General features: G+C 42.6%; 1 protein-coding gene across 1 annotated transcript; it reads left to right on the forward strand.

Annotated features, from left to right (window-relative positions):
• The first annotated feature begins 2,996 nt into the window (after positions 1-2,996).
• SERPINB2 (serpin family B member 2) lies at positions 2,997-19,610 on the forward strand. The gene is made up of 8 exons (XM_041739742.1): positions 2,997-3,078; positions 6,708-6,884; positions 10,157-10,273; positions 11,789-11,917; positions 12,380-12,497; positions 17,428-17,570; positions 18,161-18,325; positions 18,648-19,610. Exons 2-8 carry the CDS (start codon positions 6,717-6,719, stop codon positions 19,056-19,058), a joined length of 1,251 nt encoding a protein of 416 aa, XP_041595676.1. The 5' UTR covers positions 2,997-3,078; positions 6,708-6,716; the 3' UTR covers positions 19,059-19,610.
• Positions 19,611-20,257: the final 647 nt, after the last annotated feature.

Consider the following 20,257-nt stretch of genomic DNA (forward strand, 5'->3'; position numbering starts at 1 on the left):
CTACCATTGGTGCCACTCATTTTGGCTTCTAATCATATATTGCCTTTTATGCTTCCTCTGATAGTTTGATGTGTGACCATCTTCTCTTTTTTATACTGAGCCCCCAAAATTTCTCTAATCTAGGAGGGAAGACAACTTCCAAATATGGCCACCCACAAGTACTCTATTTTACCCACTAACCCACTCTGTCGAACACTCACAGTATGAAAGATAGTATGCTAAGCACTTGACAGACATTGTCTGATCTATTCTTCACAAAAGTCTGTGTCATTTAGGAATAATATAGACTTACTATTTAGCATCTCAGGTAACAACAAGAACAAAAACTAGAGGTAGGTAGTTTCCAGCATTGACTTGGGAGTGCTCTGAAGTCAGGGCTCTGGTTTGGCATCTCTGCAAACCTCTTGGCCTTCTTCTCTGGTTGATATATGGTGGGAACATTTCCTGGCATCACATCTTCACACAGCCATGCTCAAAGTCTGGTAGAAGAGGATGGCATAGGATAGGGGAGATTCTCTTTGTATGTCTCTCTCTTATCAGGAAGGAAAAATTTCCCCCAGACACACCCCAACAGACTTATTCCAAACCTTGTTGACCAAGATTGGGTTATATAGCTACCCTCCAAGACCAACAACCGGGCCCTCTTTTCCTAAGACAAGGAATCTCTGATACCTAAGAAAAATCAGGAAAAAGAAACACAAAAAATGGATTGCTTTTGCAGAGGCAATGAACAGTACCAGCATCCATTAAGAAACTTAAGCTCAGAGAGATTGAGAAAGACATTTGTGCAAGATTATACACTCGTAATTGACAGAAAATTCAAGTCATACCTTTCTGAGTCCCTCAGAATCCATATCTTTGCTCACCATACTAAAGAGCCTTTCTAGAAAATTTTAGCATTTCACTCAGTCAAGGGATATTTTGTAAGTACCAACTTGAGACTCAGCACTGTTCTTGCTGCTGAAGGGGCATCAAGTGTAGAATCTATGTAGGAATAGAAGCCCACTCCAATGAAATGTCTAGAAGACATCTGATTAATTAATTAATAATACATTTTTATATTGTAGCTCTAAGAGGTGCAGTTCTGTGTAGCAGGAGTTCACCGAGGATTGTATAAGTCAGACCAGATGTCATAGAAGCTGTAGAGTATGAGTAGAACCTCAAAGATTTGGGTCAGTGGGGAGAAAGAAGGATGGCTTTCCTGTTGAGAAGGATAACTTGAGTGAAAGCAATCAGGTAGAAACAGTGGAGTCTGAAAAGTGAGCAAAGCAAAGGGTTCTAGCTTCATCTTCTATTAGCTCAGCAGACTGTTGCACTGGCTCAAGAACAGTTGAACAGATTGGTCCTGTAGACATTGCCAGAAGGGCCCTCCAGGGGACGGAGTCTGGAAGGGGAGAGATCGTTAGACCAGAAGTGGCACCTGCTGATCACTTGCCGAGGCAGAGAGCTGGCCGAGCACCTGGGGATGTAAAAATTAGTAAAAGGGTCAATCAGTGGCTGCCTATGAGTTTCCTTTGGTGTCACAGAGGAACTTAGGAGTTGCAAGATCATTATTGAGGGTGGGATTCCAGCTTTTTCTTTATGTGAGCTGAGATATTCCAGCAATTAAAAAAATCAAATAATTTGGGTTTTGGCTGCCAGATACAGACTCTGAAGAATATGCCTAGCCCATTGTCTCTCTGATAATACCGAGGGGTTTGGACTAAGAAACCCCCACTCCTTTGGACAGGAAACCACATGAGTGCGATGAGATCAGGGGATATCTGGTTCTTTAAACCATAGGCAAATGAAGAAACTCATGCCGGGCTTAAACCCACAGACTTGGCATCACTGACACTCAGGTTGTCAACCCAGCTCTCCCAGCACAGACACGGAGCTCCCCAGGGCAACTGAGAAGAAATACAATGCTTTTACTTCTAACCTTCCCTTCCCTTTGAGGATTTTCTGTACATAGAAGTAAAGCAAATAGAAGAGACCACCTTTATAATGTGTTGCACTTTTCGATTAGTTCTAACAATATAACCTTTTTTAGACTTAAATTGTCTTTTATCATACCTATTTTTTAAATCTGTTTTTGTCCTCAAATTCCCTTGGCTGTATCAAAACACTTAGTGATTTTTTTTTAACTTTGCTTGCTTATTTGTTTGTTTGTTTGTTTGTTTATAGAGAGAGAGTGGCCATGTGTGGCAATGGTGGGGAAGAGTAGAGGGAGAGAGAGGGAGATAATCAGACTCCATGCTCAAGAGGAGCCCTAGGACACAGGGCTCAATCTCACAACCCTGAGATCACATCCTGAGCTGAAATCAAGAGTCCGGTGCTTAATTGACTGAACCACCCAGGCACCCCTGCGTAGTGATTTTTTTCAATCAAGTTTTCAACATGACGATCCTAAAATTAAAAGTCAGTATCAAGTACACAGATTTTCTCTGTATAATAAAAGATAAGATCTGTATTGGAAACAGGGGCAAACAGAAAGTTCTTTGGGTGTGGTTGGTGACGGGAGATTAGGGTGGAACCCAGAATTATTTAGGAAATTATAGTTTGAGATATCTAAGACAATTTAAAATAGAGAATCTCCAAGAAAGAAAAATAGTGGTTCTCTTTTCCTTTCCATGCCCAAAGAGTCACTTCAGGGGTGTCTAGACTCAGAGAGAATGGATTCTGTTGTTTTTAAATATTGCCAAGAGCCCATCGGCCATCCCTGCACAATGACAGAAGGCTTATTGTCGAGTTCGGCACTGTCCTTGGGCACCGGTATAGAGGGGGACACTTGAAACGGGCTGACAGACTTTAGCTAATTTTAACAGGCATGTGTAGGTATTGCCAAATTCTTAGGTTTCTGAATGATGTCATCCTCTGGACAAATTTCTTAAATGATGCCTTAGCAAACAAGCATTTTTATAATAGTGATGTCTTTCTGAGTAAAATGTTGAATCACTCAAAGGATACAGATTAGAAAGAGAAAAAAACAATGTTGTGTGGGAGGGGCAGAGCTTTATAAAACCAGTCCTCTTCATGTGTGCACTGACAGCTCTCTGAGGACGGTTTCTTGTCAGCAGCGCCTCCGGGAATAACCAGGTATTTCAGAGGCCGTGGCCTCTCTGTGAAACAGGCTTTCATTTTCCCCCCTCTTCCTTTGTACTGGTATTATTAATAATGAAAGTTAAAGTGTGGGATGTCTTTAGAAAATGAGTAGAAATGTCATGGTGTTTTCTTGTTTAGATTATTTTTAAGTGAAACTATTTTAGTTCAAGAGTTGACCTAAATTTATAGTAAGGCTTAATCTTGAGTCTCAGAAGCCAGCTGATGCCTGTGTAACATTAACCAAAGTGCACTATCAGTGGTGATGTCGATTTTATCGAACAGGTTAGAAAATGTATATACTTTACTGACTAGGATTTTGACACTGAACTGGGTGGAAATGGCTATATCGATTATTAATTGATATAATTAACATGTCATTAAAATGCAGTAATTTAAGCAATGAAAATAATCTATAAGTATCATATAAATATAATAAAAATAAGAAGGATGACCGTCTTTACCTAAAACTGTCAGAAATTGCAGAAATTCAGCAGCAATCTGGGTTGGGTCTATTGAACACCCCATTATATTTATTGAATTTAGTCAATAATTGGTCAATTTAATGGAAGAGAAAAATTTGCCAAACTGGTTGTTGGACTGACTGAAGTAATAGTTCGATAAATAATTTAATGCCCCCAAACAGACACTCATTCATTATGAAAGTCATCAAATAACAGGAACTGCTTTTAATTGGGGAGAGAATGCACTAAGTTTGGATGGGACATTTCCTTGAAGGTACTATTTCCTCTTTGTTTTCTTTGATTTTTTGTGGTCAATTTCTAAATATTTGCACTATGCAGTCGCAAAACAAATTGTTTTAAATGCCACAGCAAACTCCAATCTAACATCCAGTGCCAATGAGAAGCCCAGCCCCACATATGCTCTCCATTTATTCTACCTCGTGATAATATTAAACCTTAATTAGCAGCATGATATCTGGAAGTTAATGAAGTTGTAAATTTTGAGTGGTAAGAAACTCACAACAGGTGTTACCTGTTTCGGGCAATTATGCTATTTGACACCATTCTGTGACTTTGATTTTACATTGTGTCAGGCAGATTCCTACCCAAAGGTAAGGCATGGACTTGTCTGAGAGGAAACATGCTATACGTGTGCCTTCATAGATTTCTAAGACAACAAACTTCTCAAACTTCATGTGAAAAGCGCCAGACTCAGAATCAGAAGGCTGAGATTTGGTCTAGGCTTTGAAGCTAACTAGCTGTGCAGTCTGCATCTTCAGGTTTTGATAACAAGAAATTACTAGGTTTTCCTGAGCAAGTAATGACACAAATTAAATGAAAACAATGCTGCTGAAGGAATTTGGTAACTGCAATATAGACATGAGATCTTATTTTTTAATGTTAGATGTAGTTAATTGCACCTTACTTAAAAGTATAAAAAATAGACTATTTTTAAAAGAAGTAAATGCACCTGGGACAATTTAATTCTGTCCTTCTTTACTTGTTTCATTTATAAAGTCACCAGAAAGCTATCAAAAGCCTCTCTAATAGCTTGTTTTAACACTTAAATTTTGTTAGTGTCAGTGACCTACTACTACGCAGGATACTATAAAGAATTCAGTCTAGGAGAAGGCTACAGTTACTCGTCTGAGGCTGAATCTTTAATTAGTTTTTTTTCACAAGAGGATAGAGATGTATTTTATTTATGAAATTAATTCTCAATTTGTTTCCAAAATGTTACTGAGATAACTTACAAAAACAATCTGCCCAGTAAGACTAGTTAATATAAAGACAATTTTAAATCAGTAGAAGGACGAGGAAACAAATGTCTGAGTCACCCAAGTTAACCTAATCTCTGTGATGAAACAAGAAAATACAATAGTGGTTTTTTTGTTCCCCCTACTTAATAAGCCTTCTAGGAGCATTGTGGACTTACTACCTTCCTATTTTTGTTTCCTCTTTCTAGCATTTCTCAAGCTAGTAAGCTGCCTAAACTCTTACACATAATAGTGAAGTTCACCTCCAGCAGGAGAGGCAGTGGGTCGAGTGGGTTCCTGCAGCAGACCTAGGCTTCAATCCCTGCATCATCCATAGAAGCTCTGTGACCTTATGCAAGTTACTTAATCTCTCTGCGCATCAGAAGGTTACCTATAAAATGAAGATAACAGTACCTACCTTTTATAGATCCTGTGAGGATTGAATGAGAAGAGGTAGCTTCAGGGACAAATTTTGCTTAATTCACAATTTTGTCTTGCTAAAATACAATTGGGTGGTATTTCACATGAGCCATTTTGATCCAAATTGCAACGATTTTCTTAAAAAGTGGTCATGAGCCAAGTGTTCACCTAAGACAGCCTGGATTAGGGAGGGACGTGGGAGCTGGCGCTTGCCAGGAAGCCTGCTGAGTGAGCCAAGCCCTACAGATGCAGGACGTCCTTCACCTTGGAACCTCCCCCAGCCTCTCCTCAGCTCTGGGAAGCCACTGTCACAAAGTTTCCTGTAGGATGCTGAGTGTCAGCGTCATTTGGTATATTTATATATTTTGGTAATTATAGGGTGTGGTTTAAGCCACATTGAAAGCATAACACACAGCCAGAGAATGATCACTGGCCAGTACCAACAGATACCCATGCATACCTTGGGTGTGTCCCCGCATTCCGCTTCACACAGAGACTTGGGTCATGGAAGGTGTGTCTGTCCTTTATCTTCAGGTGGTGACAGGGTGTGTGTACGTATGATCCCCGCAGTGCTGCAATGGATTGCCCTGCTGGGGGTGGCAGGAGAAGCAGGTGGCGTTTCCAGCATGGCCCCTCATAATATAGGAAGCTGTTTCACTGCAGGCCATTGATGGATATGTGTGTGTGTGTGTGGGGGGGGAGTGGTACAGGAGATAGGAGCTGGGTAAAAAACCAACCCTCAGATGATGAATCTGAGACACTCTTAGAAACAGGGAATCTGAAAGAATTGACAATCTCACCAGGGACCAACAATAATATGTGTGCATGTGGCATATGTTTGAATAGGTGTGTATTTGCCCATGTGGGTCCCTGATATTTGCAGATGCAGCAGAGGTTGAAATCATGACCCTGGAGGCCACCCACCTGGCTTCCATGCCTCCTGCCCCTTATAGCTGGGTGACACTGGTCACTTTTCTGATCCTCTGTGCTGTAGTTTCTTCCTTCGTAGAACATGAATAGCAACGCCTTTCACATAGGGTTTTGGCAAGAATTAAATGGTTGGTAAAATGTTTAGAACAGCATCTGTTGTGTAGTAAGAATCTAATGAATGCTATTTATTGTCATTGCTGTTATTATGGTTATTATATGGAACGTCCCTACTCATCATTTAACTGTTTGTTGCATCTCAGGATCAACTACATAGTTCACAGGATCCAGTGCAAAAGGAAAATGCAGAGCCCCTTGTTCAAAATTATCAAGAATTTTAAGTTGGTGACAGCAGAGCATCGCACCAAGTGTGGAGCCCTATAAGGCTGCACAGGTCATAGGACCATGATGCCATCCAGGCTCTACTTCATGTTGTCCCATGAAGGAAGAACAGAGAGGGAAGCCCTGTCCTGTGCAGGGTACACCTGTACTACTTGGCTGACATGACCCAAAATGTTGTCATCTTTTAGAGCTTTTTTCTTCCTTGCTTTCCTTCCAGATTGAAACAATGGAAGACCTTTATGTGGCAAACACCATCTTCGCCCTCAATATTTTCAAGCATCTGGCAAATACTAGTGCCACCCCGAATCTCTTCTTCTCTCCATGGAGCATCTCATCCACCATAGCCATGGTCTACCTGGGTGCCAGGGGAAAAACTGCAGACCAGATGGCCAAGGTGAGTGTCTATTAAAGCTCCAAATTAGGACTGGGTCCCACCTGAATGGAAGAGTAGAATTGTAATTTCATGCTTCAGACAGCTTGATGTTATCAAGGTCGATGGTTGTCACATGCTATTACAACACAAGTTCTCTAGATTCAAATATGCAAAATAGCTAAACCACAAAAACTCTCAACTGTGGATAGCAGAAGGCATACTGCATCTTTCTTATCCCACAAGGCTGGAAATAGGGACCATGTCTTACATTTTATAAGATTATATTTATACTTTTCAAAGTATTTTGCATGCTTTATCTCATTTGGTTTTAAGACAAGCATCATCTTATAGAGGGAAGCCTAGCAGCGTGAATGGCGCACCTGCCAGGGTCTCCTACGGTTTCCTGATGCCTAGTCCATTCAGGCTCCTTCTGTGCCTCTCCCACTGGGCTGTGTTTGCTCCCCACACATGTAAAGAATTTCTCCTTTGGTTTTAAGAGCTTTTCGTGAAGAGCTGTGGTCACCACACTGTTGAAGATGCAAGGAGAGCAGCGTTACTTCAGAGGGCCCCAGCCATGCTATCAACTCTGTGAGGTCACATCAACAAAATGAGGGGCTGGCATGATGGCCAGTTTTCAAAATCAGGGTGGACAGGATGTGGGGCAGCATCGTGAGGTATTGGTGGAAGGACTCTGTGAAGGGACTCAGTCAGGGGACTGGACCCAGGGCCTTAGAAATCCATTGACCTGCTTCCACCACATACTTCAGTGCTCCCATGAGATGCATTCAGCACATTTAAAATGCACACGTTCCTGTTATGTCCCAGGTCAGGGAGCCAGATAAGGTAATCATCTAATGATTCTTTCGGATTCATGTAGCGACAAACACTGACGTTGTATGCTCACAGTACAGGCTCTGCTTTCTCACGGGTACACACTGTGTGTTCAGTTACACCAAAATGCCTCCAGCCACTTTTGGGTTTCCCATGAGAACCCTACCTGATGCATACATCCCTCGCTGGTGCACAGTGACCCATTTACAACCTGCCTCTTATGAGGTGGTTCACTGGGGGGGGGGGGGGGGGGGGTGTTGGCCAGTCTCACTGCAGGAGGAAGGGAGGTAAAAGCCTTCACTCCCTGTGTGTGTGGAAGTTTAAACATCAAGGCTTACAACGAAACAGTTGCTCAACTCTAATACCAGCACCATGTGGCAACACTCCTTCCCCTTTGTTCTCTTCCCCTTGGAGAAAAGAAAACGTGAACTGCATGGTGAGTTTTAGAAAACATCAGGATCTTGATTTTTTAAATGTAAAGGAATCAGAAGCAATGTTATTTGAGGGGGGGGGGGATGACAAATGAGGTAGGGTAGGGTGCTAAATTAAAAAAACAAATAAATGTTGATACCAGAGGCAAAGGAACATATTGGTCACTCCGGGTCCAGCCAGCTTTTCCGTATCTGGAAAGAGCTTGAAGCACGTGGGTCTATGCAAAGATGTCATATTGTTTTCCTATAACTCTGCTGCCTGTGCTGATTTTACAATTCAAGGGAAAATTGGGTTAACTCCCTATTGAAAGGAAAAGAGAGGCTCGCTGGCTTGGAGGAAGTATGGACTTTGGGACAGCCCAAGCAGTGTTGAGTGGTGGCTTTGGCATTCCTACTAGGTGTGTGAGGGAAGGCATGGTCTGAGGCTCAGCTTTCCCATCTACAAAGTGAGAATGCAAATGCCCAGCCTGCATGATGGTTGTGCAGATTAGAGATAACCCATAGAGCGCCTGGTAGCTGTACCTGTTCTAGCAGCTTGTGCTCCTCAGCGCCTTCGCCAGGCACCTTTTGAGGAGCGTTTTGTGAATTTGCCCATATGATGCACGAGCCTGTGAAACAGAGGCTATGATCCCCACATTCATCTTACAGACCAGGGAGAGGCCACATAGCTGGGACTCAGTGTTGCTGGGCAAGTGATAGTGTGGAAGTGGAGACAATGAATACATAAAGGAGATGAACTCCTAGAGCACACAAGTCTGTAAGAGATTGGTGTGCACAAGGAGTGGTCCTCCCAGCTCTTATGTTCTGGATGAGGCCCCAGACCTGCCCGGGCTCAGCTGCTTGTCTGGGCACTGTGCCTGCCTCTATCTTGTGGCCTCCACATGACCCAGGGCCCCCCCATCCCCCATTTCTGTGGGGGCTTTTGCAATGATCCAGGAAGGCTTTGCAATGATTCAGGAAGGCTTTGCAATGATTCAGGAAGGCTTTGGTGCTAGCCAGGAGACTCCTGATTTAAGCATCAACTTCCTTTGAGGGGATGAAAAGCAGAAAAGCTGCTTCAGGAAATATTCTTCCCTTATGTAGGGGCAGAGTAGGGCCACTTGATATATAATTTGATGAGCTGAGAAAGATCTCACAACGCCTGACACCTTTCCTGCCAACCCAGAAACTCACTGCCTGGCTGGGCAAGCCTACTTTTCCTTTGTTAGCAGAGTCCCCACCATCAATCTAGTTACCAGATAAGTTCCTCCTCACCCTGGGCCCCCCAAGGGATGTCCCGCAGGACCAGCAAGACCCAGAGGATGTTGGAGGTTGGGGGAAGGCCTGGGTGCAGGGCCAGCGTGGGGGTGCTGAGACTGGAGAGGCCAGGCTGGGAAGCTGTAATTTTGGGAAGGAGCCTGAGGCAGCTTCCTAGGGGCCAGCCTTCACCTGCACACCTTCCCTGTGTTTTCTGGATCTGCCACTCACAATATAAAGATTGTCTATATGTCATCTGACCCCTGTTGCCTGTCCCCCACATAGATGTTGGTTTCCATGTGTAATACGGTATGTGCAAATATTTTATGTGATCCCTGTTCATATTGAATAACCGTTTTTATGCTTAAACTGACTTTTGACAGATGAAAAGTGTATAATATGTAAGGCCATTGACAAGACAAAGAAATACAAGGTCATGAGCTAATCTTATTACTTTCTTCACAATACTGGCATTTTTTATCAAGGCCATTTATGGGTTGGATGATAATTTAGATAATTTAGTGAAGAGATTGTAAATCACCTCATAATAACAAAGTGTTGTCTAAATGGCCAGTCTATGGATTGTATAAAATAACTCAAGCTGTTTCCTGTGAGGAAAATTCCAGTTGCTGACACTTACATATTATGTATAAAGAGTATCTGCTTGTTCCCGAGACACAAAGGCAGGGAAGTAGACAGGACCACTAAGAGATACCTGAGAGCTGCTGGTTTTAAGGTGAATAATCTGGCAGGAAAGGATACAATTAACTGTGTTCTGTCTAATTCCAATTATAGGTGTTTCAGTTTGACAAAGTTGGAGCCCCTGAGACCCCTGTGACCCCAGAAAACCTTACAGGTTGTGAACTCATGCAGCAGATCCAGAAGAGCCCTTATCCTGAGGCTATTTCACAGGTATCTAACTCATCGGTTCATAATTTATTTTGCATTTTATTTCTAGAATCTTCTCATCTTAAAGTCACCGTGGAAGACAGGGAAAGAACCTAGTACAACTTCCTCCATTCATAGAAAGAAAACAAAGACTCAGAGCCCTTAAATAAATATCCTCTGAGCACACTGATAAGTATGGGCGGGGGGGTGGCGGGGTGGAGGAGAACCTAGGCTTCATGGCTTTTAGGCCAGAACTGTTTCTAAATTCGATCACACTGCTCTGCCGCTGGTTGGGGATGTGCAATTCATTCTGAAACCATTGTGGCAATGAGCATGCACATGCCCGGATGTAGATTTCCAGGTGGGAGAAGGTAAAGAGTGACAAACAATTGAGGAATGGGATGACGTCATGAGAGACCATGACCCTCAGATATCCCTCTCCAGCCCCTCTATTTACCTATTTATCACCTGTCCCTGTATGTATATACATATGTATCTATTTCTCACCTATCTCAGGTACCAATATCTCTTCTTGGTACTCTACTTCCTTCAGCACCAGCTATCCAGATAACTTACAGAAATTGGGTATAGATATACTCCTACTGATTAGCAACTTCCATAATATGTTCATGGGCTGGAGGGGGGAGTGGGATCCTGCATAGCTTCCTTCTTGGAAGGCTGCTCCAATGGCCTGTTGCCCAGGGAATCATGGGCCAGAGGAGGTGGAGAAGGCCTCTTCAGTATGGAGGCTCAGTCAGGCCTCCTGTGACTCCCGGCAGCCCATCTGTAGGGCCCCGGGGATCTGTCATCACGCTTACAAATGGGGGGGCGGGGGGAGCGGACTGGAAGCCACCCGCATTCTCGTGGCTTCCTAGAACCCAGATTTCCCACTGCACAGACCACCCTTTAGTTATAAAGTGGATACTTTCAGCTGTTATATTAACTTTTTCTTTTTTTACAATTTTTTTTAACTTTTTCTTTTTTTATATATATTAACTTTTTCTAAAACATTTCTAAGGTAACGTTTTAATAGAATAAAATTCCTTAGAGACCCTGAGGTTTAGGAACTCCTCAAAGACGCCTCACTTTCTTCTAGGATGTTGGTCACTTGCTGGTTAAACACAATCTGTAGGTGCAGCTAAGTCTGAAACAAGGAAAACCTTACCTTAGGAGTTTTCATGCACTACACCGAAAACGTTTCCTCAGAGATTCCTCTAAAGTGTCAGAAAATAAGTAGGGGCACGTGGGTGGCTCAGTGGTTGAGCGTCGGCCTTCAGCCCAGGGGGTGATCCTGGGGTCACGGGATCGAGTCCCACGTCGGGCTCCTTGCATGGAGCTTGCTTCTTCCTCTGCCTGTGCCTCTGCCTCTCTCTGTGTGTCTCTCATGAATAAATGAATAAAATCTTTAGAAAAAGAAAAGAAAATTCAAAGTATGCATTAATACAGCATTTCATTGTGGCATTAAAAAAAAAGTTTGCTTAACAAATAATCCTGCTGGGCGTCCTGTGTTCTCTAAAGAGCGCCTCGTCTGTGTTTAAGGCCCAAGCGGGAGCCGCACTCCACTCGGCCTTCAGCTCCCTCAGCGCCGCAGTCAGCGCAGCCTCAGGGGAGTACTTACTGGAGAGCGTCAACAAGCTGTTCGGAGAGAAGACTGCGAGGTTCAAGGAAGTGAGTGAAGCCTGTAGCTGCAGTGGCGGGGCCCCCACCCGACGACGTGCAGCGACCCTCCAGGCTGAGAGAGCGGCGATCCCGCGCCCTGGGTCACGGCAGCCGCTGCGCATGCTCCGTGGTGGGCGCTCCCTCCGCCGCTGCAGAAGCCCCGCGTGCACAGCGAGCGCTGGCGCTGGGGGAGCGCTGGTTTCCCGAGCCTTCCCGCGAGCCCAGCCTTCCCCTCCTACCCAGTGGCCGTAGTGCACAGTGCAGGAGTGCAAATGAGTGTGGGCAAGGGGGTCCCGGGAGCACGCATAATCCACACCGTTTCCTCTTTCAGCCTCCCAGCCCCCCTTCCCCTATCTCGGGCCCCCCATCTCTCCCCCCAAGTCTTGGGCAGGGAGCCCATGATTTACAATGACACCAAGTCTTGTTCAGTGTATATTCTGTGTCACCTTTTGCCTATTTCTTGCTTTAAAGGAATATATGCGACTCTCCAAGAAATACTACTCCACAGAACCCCAGGCAGTGGACTTCCTAGAATGTGCTGAAGAAACCCGAAAAAAGATAAATTCCTGGGTCAAGACTCAAACCAAAGGTACAACCAAAGCAATATTTCCTGTTCTTTTCAGTTAGAAACCTCCCATCTAATTTTTTAAAGAAATCATTCCCCGCCCTTAGCCCTAACTCCCTTAAAATTCACCCAACCGTGGTTACTTCGGCTAGTGCAGCCTTATTCTTGTTCAACTGAGTGGTGTTCTAAGTGAGGAAGGATAGTTGAGGCCTCCTGCAGGAAGACATCTGTTCCGTACTTACTAATCTGATTTTGGATATTACCTAAGAATGGAAGATGAGGGCAGGCAGAGAGGATTTCCAAGGCAGGAAATACCAGTGTTGAAATAATTGTGCTGTATGTCCGGTGTGGACAAAAACAAAGAAAGAAGATGTGTTCCTCCCCCCCCCCCCCCCCTTGAGTAAGTGGTGCGAGACCACTGGCAATGGAAGAGGCAGGATCAGAAAAGTATTTTAACTGGTATTCACCATTCACAGCCAATCTGCTGTGAGGTCTTTAGGTCCCTGCTGGTGCAGCTCATGTCCCTACCCCTACTTCTTTCATGGGCTCCTGTCTCACCATGTGGTTTTTACCAGGACTCAAACTTAATTAAGTCATCCATTCATTGTTACTGAATTCAATCCTTCAGTCAGCAATGGTTTATCCAGCACTTACAAGAGCCAGGCACCGTGCACGCAAAGGAGGATAAAAATGGAAAGGAGACAACCCCGCCAACCTAGAACTCACGGCTAGGGGAGGTGTTCAGTTCAATCGGCCATGGCTGCAAGGTGGTCATACGTGCTTTTATGGGGGCACACGAGAAAGGCCCTTGCCTCCAATGTAATGACAGGAAGGGTCTTCTGGAAATGAGAAGTGTTTATGTTGTGATTACGAGAATGGGCTGCAGCTGGTGAGGCTCAGGGAGAGAGTTCCAGACAGAGGGCTCAGTTGTTCCAGGATGCAGAGGTGAGGGAGCTTGGCCCTCTGGGGCAAGGAGTAGAGACTGGCTGGACTTGAATGTAAAGCACAAGGGAGGGGATGAGACTGCAGAGGCGAAGTCACGCACTTGTCATGCTGTCACTATGTCCCCAACGTCCCCACATGGGAACAACTTCACTGCCCTCCAGCTGGCCTCTGCAGAGGATCTTACTCTTCACCCTGACTTTTGAATTCTTAATAATCCAACCGACTGTGCTTGATGACTGCTGGCTCCCCAGCTCTCCATGGCATGTCAGCTGCTACTTCCATCCAGGCTTACTTTTTCGGCATTCCCTAACTTCAGAGTTTAAGGGGTTCACCAGAGTCCTAGCCTTTCTTAGCGGTATCTCCCAGCCTCTTCTCCACTCTTCTGGAGCTTTGTCAGCTTCATGACTCCTGTTAAACATTTGCTTTGTACAGCCTTCAACTGTGACTGAACTGATTTTATTTTGCTTGCCTTGCCATCCCATATAGACTATAATAATTTGAGGATAAGGGCAATATGTCACCCTTCTCCTGTGTCCCCACAAAAATTAGCACAGCCTTTGACCGATCAAGAAAATCCTTCATTCTTCCAAATCTCCAGGTAGAATAATAGGACTTAAATAAGTAACTGCTGACTAGCAACATGTAGACAAATTTCTAAGAAGAAAAATATAGAGATTACTGCAAAGGTGAATTGCTTGGGTATTCCATAGATTTATGAGCTGATAGGACAGAAAGGTCCTTGGAGATAATTTACCCAAATTTGCCCCTTTTTTTTGTTGGACCCCGAGTTCCTGAGGGGTTAACTGGCTCATTCACGATCCCACTACCAGTTAGTGGTGAAAGTGGGGGTTCCTCTTGTTCGATCCTTAGTCTAATTCTGAATTCTTCATTTGGGTGTTTAAAGAGTCTGTTAGACAATTTAGGCAGGAAGTAAATTTTCATGTAACTACTATGTTTTAAAACTTTGTTTCAAGCAATAGTTTGGTGTCTTGGTTTCTTGGCGCCCATAATGGGAAACAACACATGAACTGAGTTCTGTAGAATTTATAAAATATTTCTGTTCCTCTGAAAATAGTTGATTACTTTTGTTCTTCATTTCTATAACAGATTTTGCAATTACTGTCCTAAAATACTGACAAACCACAGACACAGAGGAATGAGGGAAAGTGAAGGTTAGCAGAAGTGAAAGTAAAAGCTGCAACATTCAAGAGATGTGGAGGTTCTGCTTTTCTGAGAACAGCACCAATTCTTTTTTCTCTTTACGCATTGTCTTCAGTGGCCGTGAAGGAAACAGTTGTGTTGCCAGAATGCCTCGTGGTCCCCTGGGCTGACTGCTTTACCATATTTTATAATAATTTGAGGGAATTGTCTACTTTATTTGTGATGATCACATTAGTGCTGTCATTCACGTCACAAAGTTAAGTGAAGCCATAGGAATTGTCATTAGTCACCAAGAATTTCTTTTCTTTTCTTTTCTTTTCTTTCTTTTTTCTGAATATTTTTTATTGGAGTTCTATTTGCCAACATATAGTATAACACCCAGTGCTCATCCTGTCAACTGCACCCCTCAGTGCCTGTCACCCAGTCACCCCATCCCCCCGCCCACCTCCCCTTCCACTACCCCTTGTTCGTTTCCCAGAGTTAGGAGTCTCTCATGTTCTGTCTCCCTTTCTGATATTTCCCACTTGTTTTCTCTCCTTTCCCCTCTAATCCCTTTCACTATATTTATATTCTTCATATGAGTGAAACCATATAATTGTACTTCTCCGATTGACTTACTTCACTCAGCATAATACCCTCCAGTTCCACCCACGTCCAAGCAAATGGTGGGTATTCGTTGTTTCCAATGACTGAGTAATATCCCATTATATACATATACCACATCTTCTGTTGATGGACACCGAGGCTCCTTCCACAGTTTGGCCATTGTGGACATTGCTGCTGTGAACATTAGGGTGCAGGTGTCTTAGCATTTCACTGCATCTGTACCTTTGGGGTAAATCTCAGCAGAACAATTGCTGGGTCGTAGGGCAGCTCTATTTTTAACTCTTTGAGGAACCTCCACACAGTTTTCCAGAGTGGCTGCACCAGTTCACATTCCCACCAATGGTGCAAGAGGGTTCCCCTTCCTCCACATCCTCTCCAACATGTGTTGTTTCCTGTCTTGTTAATTTTCACCATTCTCACTGGTGTGAGGTGGTATCTCATTGTGGTTTTGATTTATATTTTCCTGATGGCACGTGATATAGAACATTTTCTCATATGCGTGTTGGCCATGTCTATGTCTTCCTCTGTGAGATTTCTCTTCATGTCTTTTGCCAATTCATTTCATGATTGGATTGTTTATTTCTTTGCTGTTGAGTTTAATAAGTTCTTTATAGATCTTGGATACCAGCCTTTTATATGATAGGTCATTTGCAAATATCTTCTCCCGTTCTGTAGGCTTTTTGTTTTGTTGACCATTTCTTTTGCTGTGCAGAAGCATTTTATCTTGATGATGTCCCAAAAGTTCATTTTTGCTTTTGTTTCCCTTGCCTTCATAGATGTATCTTGCAAGAAGTTCCTGTGGCCAAGTTCAGAAAGGGTGTTGTCTGTGTTCTCCTCTTGGATTTGGATGGATTTTTGTCTCATATTTAGATCTTTCATCCATTTTGAGTTTATCTTTGTGTTGGTGTAAGAGAATGGTCTAGTTTCATTCTTCTGCATGTGGCTGCCCAATTTTCTCAGCACCATTTATTGAAGAGACTGTCCTTTTTCCAATGGATAGTCTTTCCTGCTTTGTTGAATATTAGTTGACCATAGAGTTGAGGGCCCATTTCTGGGTTCTCTATTCTGTTCCATTGATCTATAAGTCTCCAAGAATTTCAGTTGACTGGGGATATAATGATGAATCTATGGAAGCTGGTCAGATTACATTGACCTTTGTATTAGTCTTGTATCTGTCGGTAGGATTGGTAGCAGTGGAGGTGGGCACACAAGCCTGACCAGTTTACCAGTTTGTGAGCTTGACGAGGTTGCTAACCTTTCTCAGCAGGGGGTCTTTTTGTGTAAAATGACACTACTGAGACCCCAACAGAATAGTTATGAGGATTAAGTAAAATGATGTATTTGAGCCTTTGAAAAATTATAGAGCAGGTATTTACTATACACGGGCTGTTTCTTAAGCCATTTTGTTGTTGTTGTTGTTAACTATCACACTTGGATGTGATAATTTCTGAGACCCTTCCTTCCCTGGCATGCTCATGTACTCCCTTCTCTGCACTGCCAAAGTACTTTGCATTCTGTTGTAGAATTTCTGACACATTGTTTCACTGCTTATTTTGAACACCTCTTCCAACATTCTCTTCCCTCCAGGGCAGTTCTTCCTTTCTCCTCTCTTGTATCTGCCTGACTTCTGCTGTAGGTGTAGCATGACTTAAAAAAAAAAAAAAAAAAGTTTTTGAATGAGTCAGTGGGTTAGACTCATAGATTGTCTGGATCAGATCTAGAAGGAGCTCTAAACTTTGAGAAACTTTGAGAAAACAACAAAAAAGGAGGTGAAAATTTTCCAGTTTGATAGGCATTCTAAATTTTTTTTTTATTATTATTTATTTACGATAGTCACAGAGAGGGAGAGAGAGAGAGAGGCAGAGACACAGGCAGAGGGAGAAGCAGGCTCCATGCACCAGGAGCCCGACATGGGATTCGATCCCGGGTCTCCAGGATCGCGCCCTGAGCCAAAGGCAGGCGCCAAACCGCTGCGCCACCCAGGGATCCCTTGATAGGCATTCTAAATTTTAGATGCATTACTTCTTCATTTTCTCTTGGACTTTGCAAGCCTTCCAAGAAATGTAGTCTGCTTTACTTATGCTTTAGATACATTGGGAGAAAAACTTTAGCTTGAGGTCATTACCTCTGCAGAATCTGACAAATGTACATGCTGAGTTTGATGGGGACTCAAAAGATTCAAATCATAATAACGTCGCAGTTCTTGGTCATGAAACCTAAACATGTGTCATGTTTTCTGTAGGCAAAATCCCAGACTTGTTACCTGAAGGTTCTGTAGATGGGGACACCAAGATGGTCCTGGTGAATGCTGTCTACTTCAAAGGAAAATGGAAGACTCCATTTGAGAAGAAATTAAATGGACTTTATCCTTTCCGTGTGAACGCGGTATGAGACAAGATGGACTTTTCCTAACATATATTTAAGACCTTGGCCAAGACAGAGAAAAAAAATTAGAGACCACTCATGCTCCTACATGACTTGTTAGTCATAAATTATGCACTTTGAACAGTTGGTTGACTCAAGTTACCGAGTACCACTCAGTAATTTTCTGAGAGGCTGTATGAGTAATGTTGAGACCATGGGCTTTAGAATTACATAATTCTGGATGCAGATGTAGGTTCTACACTAAGGTTCTACTGATATTTATCTTCCATGGATTCCATTTTTTGATCAGTGGAATTTGACTATTGTAAGGATTCAATGAGATTTTGCAGAGTTCTTGGCCCATGGCAGGTGCTGAACAAATATTTTAGTATTATTATAATTATTATTATTGTCCATCTAAATAATAGATGTAATCATGATAAAGCTAATAAGATCAGAGCAGCTGTGAGGGTATAAATAGTTTATTTTGTTGATTTTTAAGAAGATACTTCTTCAATACTAAAGCAGAACCTATTTCTCTTTTATGTCTAATTATAGATCTCCTGACATCTTAATATCGACTTTCATAATTTACTTTTTAATAATTTTAGACTCAGCGCGTTCCTGTACAGATGATGTACTTGCATGCAGACCTGAACATTGGATACATAGAGGACCTGAAGACTCAGATTCTAGAACTCCCATATGCTGGAAACATCAGCATGTTCTTGTTGCTTCCAGACGAAATTGCTGATGTGTCCACTGGCTTGGAGTTGGTAAGCCATTCCAGCTTGTATTGTTTTAAACCTCTGCAGCTAAACTTACCTTTCATGACAAACATGTCTACAGGCATAGAAAATGGTGTGCAGCACCTCACAGAAACATGTGAATTGGTTGATAATAAATGTTCATGTCTCAAAGTTTAATTTAGACCGTTAACATATGTCATATGTGCTACATTCATGCAAAAATTTTACCGGTGTATAAAATTTTTATATCACCCACCATATGGTAAAGTTAAAGTCATTGATTTTTAACATGATATTTTTAAGTTATTTGCCTTCTTTTCTGAGCACTTTTTAATGTTTTAATTTGTAGCTGGAAAGTGAAATAACCTATGACAAATTCATTAAGTGGACCAGCAAAGACATGATGGCCGAAGATAATGTGGAGGTGTACCTCCCCCAGTTCAAATTAGAGGAGCGCTATGAACTCAGATCCATTCTCAGGAACATGGGCATGGAGGAAGCCTTCAGCCAAGGCCAGGCCAATTTCTCAGGAATGTCCAACACAAATGACCTGTTTCTGTCCCAAGTGTTCCATCAAGCCACAGTTGATGTGAACGAGGAGGGCACGGAAGCAGCTGCTGGCACTGGGGCCACTCTGTCAGGGAGAACTGGCCACGGAGGCCCACAGTTTGTGGCAGACCATCCTTTCCTCTTCCTTATCATGCACAAAATCACCAAGAGCATCCTCTTTTTTGGCAGGCTTGTCTCACCCCAAAATTGAAAAGTTCTGTTTCTGCACAGGATTTTGTAGTATGAGCTGTAAGCCTCAGAATTGTGATGAGTGCCAAAAATTTAGAGACTTTTTTTCTACACATTTCTGCTCTTTTCTGAATAACTTCTACTACACACTAATGATAAGTACAGAAATAACTAGACAACTATCCACCTTAGCATTGCAAAGCTGACTAATCATTTGTTCTCGTAAGTAGAAGGATGTCCCAGTTAGGTCTTCCTTACTATGGGTTTATTTTATAGCATTAACTTTAATTGTATTATTTATTATTTTATATAATGGTTTTAATTATTGTTCACTGTCAGTTTTATGTAACTGATATAGTTACAGAAGCGAGTGATCAGTTATTTTTCTAAAATATGCATTTACTTGTTTGTATAATGAGGGATGAGTAGTTGCCCTTCCATGCCCTTTTATAATAAATACTTAGAAGAAAGCATTGAAATATATATGTATTTCTAGCATTATTATTACATAGATGTGTCTATAACTAATGTAAAATTGCAAACATATATAAAAAATAAACATGTTTCCATGCAACCATTTGTTTCTTGTCATTCCATTGGGTCATTAGTTCATAAGACCTGTCATACCTTGATTCCCAGGGATCAGGAATCATGCTTCATTTTGTGGGAGAACAAGGAAAAACAGAATAAATGATATAAGAGAATAACCGCCCCTGCTGGGAGCCAGTATTAGGAGTCAGATGGGGTTGTGTGTAAAATGGTTTAGAGCTGCCTTCTTATAGCAGGGGAAAAAAAAAAAAAAGCAACTCAGAAAAGTTTGAGTCAAAGTCCTTTGGGAATATTCATGTTTAAACCTCAAGGATAGTGGGAATAAACACTTGGTCCAGTGGTTCAGACATAGAATCAAGATCAAGGATTGAGCTGAGAGTTCAGGGAAGAGGAGATGGGCTGGGTATACGAGTAAGTGGGAGGGACGCCTGGGTGGCCCAGTGGTTGAGCATTTGCCTTTGGCTCAGGTCATGATTCTGGGGTCCTGGGATCAAGTCCTTCATTGGGCTCTCCAAAGGGTGTCTGCTTCTCCCTCTGCCTGTGTCTCTGCCTCTCTTTGTGTCTCTCATGAATAAGTAAATAAAATCTTTATTTAAAAAAAAGTCAGAGGGGAACCACAAATGTCTTCCTTTAGAGGTGTTTGCTTCAAATAGCACAGAATGCTTTTGAGTG

The sequence above is a fragment of the Vulpes lagopus genome, chromosome 24, assembly GCF_018345385.1.
Source record: "Vulpes lagopus strain Blue_001 chromosome 24, ASM1834538v1, whole genome shotgun sequence".
In the NCBI taxonomy this organism is placed as follows: Eukaryota; Metazoa; Chordata; class Mammalia; order Carnivora; family Canidae; genus Vulpes; species Vulpes lagopus.